This window comes from Thalassophryne amazonica, chromosome 23 (assembly GCF_902500255.1).
Source record: "Thalassophryne amazonica chromosome 23, fThaAma1.1, whole genome shotgun sequence".
Taxonomy (NCBI): Eukaryota; Metazoa; Chordata; class Actinopteri; order Batrachoidiformes; family Batrachoididae; genus Thalassophryne; species Thalassophryne amazonica.
The window spans coordinates 34,804,761-34,811,463 of record NC_047125.1 but is presented as its reverse complement, the minus strand read 5'-3'; the positions used below and the strand labels follow the sequence as shown (position 1 = coordinate 34,811,463).

The window sequence follows — 6,703 nt, the reverse complement described above, 5'->3', positions numbered from 1 at the left end:
TCTCAGACCAGGTCTTTGGTCCTGGAGATCTGATCCCGTGTCTTCAATCCCAGAGAAAAAAGAAAAACCAGACAGATGTTTGTGTTTGTTTCTTTACTAAATAACGACACTTTTCCTGAAATACAGTTTTTGTATAAAAACGTGAAAGACGATCAGATACAAGAAGAAGTGCTAAAATACAAAAAAGAGTTTTACAATCGTTCCGATATCTGTCAGGTGGATCTTTACACGTTTGTCTTTGACGTCCGTTTGTTCAGTATTTTTCTTAAAGATTTGGTATTTTGGAGTCCTTGAGTGACCTCATTCAAATCCACGACAGCACTTTAAATTCCAACAGAGCCGTGGACTCATGTCCATCTGCAGGCGTCAAACCGCCACTCACGGTCCTCTAATGTCTCATAAATATTTCCCTGAAAGTCCCAAAAGATTTCCGCTGAAATCTCCGATAGTGGTCTCAAAGAATTCCTGAAAATGTTCCACGGCACTGATCCCAGAAGATTCCTCACTAAAAAGATTCAAGGAGACATGAATCTTCAGTCTCCTGGAAGTTCTGAAATGTTTGGACACTGGTCCTCCTGAGTTCCTGCAGTCATAGTTTGATTCTTATTCGGCGTGTGTCCAGGAAACAGCACTGAATTTGTTCTAGTTCTCTGTAAAAACCCTTTTTTTCTTCCCACACTGCGTTCACAACTGTGACTGGCCCAGCTGGCATCAGTGGGCGGGGCTTAATGGAGATGATGTTTGTGTGCTGGATGCTGGCGTCTTAGTGGGACCAATCAGGTTGAAATGGGAGGGGCTTTGAGTTTCCTCAGGTGTGGATTGGCTGGTGTGTTGTGGCAGGGCGGAGTCACAACAAGATTCTAAAATCTGCACGGATTTTTGTTTGTTTTTGCTCTTTGGACTAAAAAAAAAAAATTCACATTTTTTTGCTTCAAACACTTAAAAACAGACATAATTCATGTTTAATCGATAAAAATGCACAAACAGTCACCTCTGACATCATTAACGAGTCTCAGCTGATCTCTGCTCTGATTAGCCACAGGTCGGAAGTAGGCGGAGTTTGTTCTAACTGAGGTAAAAGGTCATTCTGGAAGTGTGTCAGTAAAAGGTAGAGAAGTCCGAGGCGAGTTAAACAGAGGCGGCTAACGTGTCACATAATCCAGTCTGATCAAATCCTGATCTGTCCAAGTGTAAAAAACACACTTGTTGAGCTTGTCTGGTTAAATTAGCTCCGCCCTAATATAATATCACCTCAGCAACCAGTCATGACATCAACAAAATTCAGGCCCCGCCCATTTTCAACCACCCTGTGACTGGAACAGTGGGCGGAGTGAAGATTGGAGAAGTCAAAGGGTAATGGGAGGAGTTAAGTGAACTGGGCGTGTCAAACATTAGTGGGAGGAGCATGACGCATCACAAGAGCTGTGGTTTTCCACAGTACAGACAAGCAGGGCTGTCATTGGTCAGTAGAGCATGGTGGGCGGGGCTTTGTGTATTCTGAGTGTCTGGATGGAGGAGAGGATTTTCTTCTGGTGGCCAGCGAGGGTCACGCCCACTCTGAGCAGGTCTCTATGGAAACAGATAAAGACAGCATAAGTGCTTGTTGCCCTGAGTGATGACTGGCAGGCTGATGTCTCCGTGGGGTGTCTCTCACTCAGTGTTCAGCTGAGACACCAGGTCCAGGCTGGTGAACCCGGCCTGAAGAAAACTCTGCTCATAACGCTCCATCTTTATCGCTCGAAGCCACTCGGAAACCGAACCACAGGCGGACAACGGAGGAGGGACACGCTGGTCCAACAGAGGCTGGGACGGACTGAGAGACACAGAGAGACAAACACAGGGTCAGTGATCCACAGGGAACAACGGAGGAGGGACACGCTGGTCCAACAGAGGCTGGGACGGACTGAGAGACACAGAGACAGGGTCAGTGATCCACAGGGAACAACGGAGGAAGGACACGCTGGTCCAACAGAGGCTGGGACGGACTGAGAGACACAGAGAGACAAACACAGGGTCAGTGATCCACAGGGAACAACGGAGGAGGGACACGCTGGTCCAACAGAGGCTGGGACGGACTGAGAGACACAGAGACAGGGTCAGTGATCCACAGGGAACAACGGAGGAAGGACACGCTGGTCCAACAGAGGCTGGGACGGACTGAGAGACACAGAGAGACAAACACAGGGTCAGTGATCCACAGGGAACAACGGAGGAGGGACACGCTGGTCCAACAGAGGCTGGGACGGACTGAGAGACACAGAGACAGGGTCAGTGATCCACAGGGAACAACGGAGGAAGGACACGCTGGTCCAACAGAGGCTGGGACGGACTGAGAGACACAGAGAGACAAACACAGGGTCAGTGATCCACAGGGAACAACGGAGGAGGGACACGCTGGTCCAACAGAGGCTGGGACGGACTGAGAGACACAGAGAGACAAACACAGGGTCAGTGATCCACAGGGAACAACGGAGGAGGGACACGCTGGTCCAACAGAGGCTGGGACGGACTGAGAGACACAGAGAGACAAACACAGGGTCAGTGATCCACAGGGAACAAGGGAGGAGGGACACGCTGGTCCAACAGAGGCTGGGACGGACTGAGAGACAGACAGAGACACAAACACAGGGTCAGTGATCCACAGGGAACAACGGAGGAGGGACACACTGGTCCAACAGAGGCTGGGACGGACTGAGAGACACAGAGAGACAAACACAGGGTCAGTGATCCACAGGGAACAACGGAGGAGGGACACACTGGTCCAACAGAGGCTGGGACGGACTGAGAGACAGACAGAGACACAAACACAGGGTCAGTGATCCACAGGGAACAACGGAGGAGGGACACGCTGGTCCAACAGAGGCTGGGACGGACTGAGAGACACAGAGAGACAAACACAGGGTCAGTGATCCACAGGGAACAAGAGAGGAGGGACACGCTGGTCCAACAGAGGCTGGGACGGACTGAGAGACAGACAGAGACACAAACACAGGGTCAGTGATCCACAGGGAACAACGGAGGAGGGACACGCTGGTCCAACAGAGGCTGGGACGGACTGAGAGACACAGAGAGACAAACACAGGGTCAGTGATCCACAGGGAACAACGGAGGAGGGACACGCTGGTCCAACAGAGGCTGGGACGGACTGAGAGACAGACAGAGACACAAACACAGGGTCAGTGATCCACAGGGGGACAACGGATATTAATTTGCTTTTAGTTGGACAAGAAACTGAAGCCACAAATATTGAAAAACTTAACTGGAAAATATTTTTCTGTGACTGGACAAATAAAGGATTCAGGGTTAGAGGTTAAGGGTTCTGGGTTATGCAGACAAATATTTGTTAAAGTAGACCTGCATTGAAATAAATGTGGTCAGATTTCAGAAAGAAATAGCTGATATGTATTTATAAGACCCTTGTGAATGCAGTAAAGTAAATCTGTAAGCCCAAATTTGTAATTCAGCTGAGAAATCTTCGTTTAAAAATGACAAATTTGCAGCTAAAATTTAGCCCTCTGTGAAAACAGTTTGTACATCTGGGACATTGCAGTGACGTAAGAGATAAGACGGAGTGCTCCCACCTTCAGTCCGATCCTGCACTGAAATTGATTTTATCTGTTAGTAATGTTACTGTTAAACATGTCCTGGTTTCAACATCCAGAAGTAAGCTGCAATGAATGCGAGATACAGATCTGCATGCTCAGATCAGCGGCGACATCGACAGCGGGCGACATTCTTCTCCGACGCCTTGCTCTCACTGCCCCCGATACGCTTACCGAGTGCATGCGCTCGTTAAATTCCGCCACGGGCCACTCACACCCCCGTGTCTGCTGTGCAGCCGGCACCACCCCTCTGTCTACTGAATGGAGGTGCAGCCAACTTGGCACAAGTCCAGAGACTACGCTCGCCGTTTTGATGCGGAGCGGCCGGTGACACCTGTTGCTCGCAAGGACAGACGTCTTGCTGCAAAATCTGCAGCGCCGCTCGTCTCGGTAATCGGAGCCGCAGAGCTCCATGGACGCTGAGAGAGGTTTATATCTTTTTAATGACTTGAATTCTTTGCGGGTCTCGCCTCCGTACCCCGCGACGGTACACCGGAGGCGAAAGACAGTAGATTTTCAATGTGACACCACTCAGTCAAATGGGCGTATGAAAAAGTCCCCCAAAATAATTTTCAAGCACAAATAAAAGAAATGTGTTCTCACCAAACGTGCCGCAAGACAATATGAAGTTTTAAAAAAGTAGATCCTTCCGTATAAGACAAGAAAAAGGTGCAGATGCAAACTGATGTAAATCCACAAATTACAGTTGGCGCGCGCAATGCATGCTGGGAGAGAGTCTTCTCTCTGACGTCTCGGCAGCGTCATGGATGTGAAGACAGTTTTGCGGAGGGCTAAATGTTAGCTGTAAATTTGTCATTTTTAAACAAAGATTTCTCCGTTGAATGACAGATCTGGGCTTGCAGATTTACTTTACTACATTCAGAAGGATCTTATGTGTAAATATAAGTCATTTTTTGGTCCAAAGATCTGACTGCATTTATTTCAATGCAGGTCTACTTTAAATATGTAAAATATTTGACATCATGCCTGATTAAAGATGATTTCTGACTGTATCAATACAGTACATCTTTGATCTGCAATACTCATGTCAACCACAGGGGACAGAAAAGCCAATAACTTACTGTAATATTCATTATAACAACTTGAAAATGGATCATGATATAAAAATGTATCAAATTCTGACTGACGTTTGATAATTCAATTAAAATGCCACCAGAGGGCGCCAAAGGCTCAGGTATGGCAGCGTTGCACCAGGCGCCATCTTGTCACCCACATACGTCACAGTACACACGTCAACCAAAGATCAACACGTCACCAAAGTTTACTGTTTTATATATAGTTGCTGTTTTATAGGTGAAAAAACAAGTGCTGTTTTGTTTTTGTTTGATCATTCTGAGACCTTTTGCACAACAGACTTTTAATTCTGTTGATTTCACATAATTCAAGTTGCATTTTTTTCATCTTTAGAGATAATGAAACACAGTGGTGGTGGCCAAGTGGTTAGTGCATTTGGTTTGAGTGCAGAAGGTTCCCGGTTCAAATCCCACCTTTGCTACATTTCTCCAGTGTAAGGTGGAATTGTGTTGGGAAGGTATCTTCATCATGCAGATCCACCTCAGATTTGTTTTGGTGACCAAGGGAGCAGCTGAAGGGTCTCACTTTTTTTTACAGGATGAAGTCAGGAATGTGAAATTTCCACAACATTACGAATTTCTGAGGTTTCGGCATCACAGTTGTGGTTCACAAGCTCCGCCTCCTCACGTGTAGCTGGTCACAGTGTTTATGACTGTCACTCACTCTAAAACCCGCCCCTTCACCTGCACACAGGAGGAGCCTCTCCGTGACCGTCCTCTGCACACCAGTCTCACCTTTGACCTCTGACCTCCATCAGGTTCTGTCTAATTGCCTCATTAGTCAGGTGTGTTATTGAGTCTCACCCTGGTCCGTCTGGGTGTGTCACCTTCAGGGAGGCGGGGTTTCTGATCAGCCTATCGAGTGCTGCCACCACGTCACAGAACCTCGGCCGGTTGGCCCGCTCCTTCTGCCAGCAGTCCAGCATTAGCGCGTGTAAAGAGGCGGGGCATTCTGGGGGCGGCGGCAGTCTGTAGTCCTGCTCAATGGCATTAATCACCTGATGCACAGGGACGGGACAGTGAGACAGGTGGACAGAGACACAGACAGGCAGTGACAGACAAACACATCTTACATCCTGGTTGCTCATGTCCCAGTATGGCCGCTCTCCGTATGACATCACTTCCCACATGACGATGCCGTAACTCCAGGCGTCACTGGCTGATGTGAACTTCCTGCGATCAGTCAGTTGCTGTCATCAGTTACTTCGAACACGAGTGTAGTACTGCAGTACTAATACTGCTAATACTCACCTGTAGGCGATAGCCTCAGGAGCTGTCCATCGAATGGGAATCTTCCCTCCCTGACAGACAGACACTCAGTTAGCTCACGCTAATGTGCTAACAGCTAGGGTCAACTCATGCTGATATGCTAGCAACTGGGCTTAGACAGACACTCAGTTAGCTAATGCTGATATGCCAACAGCTAGCCTTGGTTAGCTAATGCTAATATGCTGACAAAGACAGACAGACACTCAGCTAACTAATACTGAGCTGCCAACAGCTAGGCTAGGTTAACTAATGCTAATATGATAGCAGCTAGCCTCAGTTAGCTAATGCTAATTTCATAGCAGCAAGACTCAGACAAACACTCAGATAGCTAATACTGATCTACCAGTAGCTTGGCTATGTTAGCTAATGCTAATTTGGTAGCAGGAAGAATCAGACAGACTTGGTTATTGCTCCTAATTTTTCTTTATTTCGCTCTAACAGTGAGACAATCAGGTTTTATTCCAGACCGTCTGAAGTCAGAATTAATCAGATGCAACATTTCTGAGTAAATAAATCAGACATTATCAGTATTTTTTCAGGTCTATAAATGTAGTCTGAGTGGTCTGGAGCTAACAGGCTAATTGCTAAGGAGTTGCTGACCTACCAGAGAGCTGGTGTACGTCGGGTCTGAGGAGTTTTCAGTCAGGAATCTGCTGAGGCCAAAATCTGACACCTGAATACAGACAAAACTATCAGGATGGTACATGTTGGACAGACACACGGAGACACACGGGCGGT

At 47.4% G+C, this 6,703-nt stretch overlaps 1 protein-coding gene across 1 annotated transcript in view; it reads right to left on the bottom strand.

Annotated features, from left to right (window-relative positions):
* Positions 1-803: 803 nt before the first annotated feature.
* ephb4b (eph receptor B4b) overlaps positions 804-6,703 on the bottom strand; it is a 43,501-nt gene continuing 37,601 nt past the window's right edge. The window contains 6 exon segments of the mRNA XM_034164286.1: positions 804-1,569; positions 1,655-1,813; positions 5,501-5,694; positions 5,770-5,869; positions 5,948-5,997; positions 6,570-6,638. Coding sequence (XP_034020177.1) covers positions 1,464-1,569; positions 1,655-1,813; positions 5,501-5,694; positions 5,770-5,869; positions 5,948-5,997; positions 6,570-6,638 — 678 coding nt within the window. The 3' untranslated portion in view covers positions 804-1,463.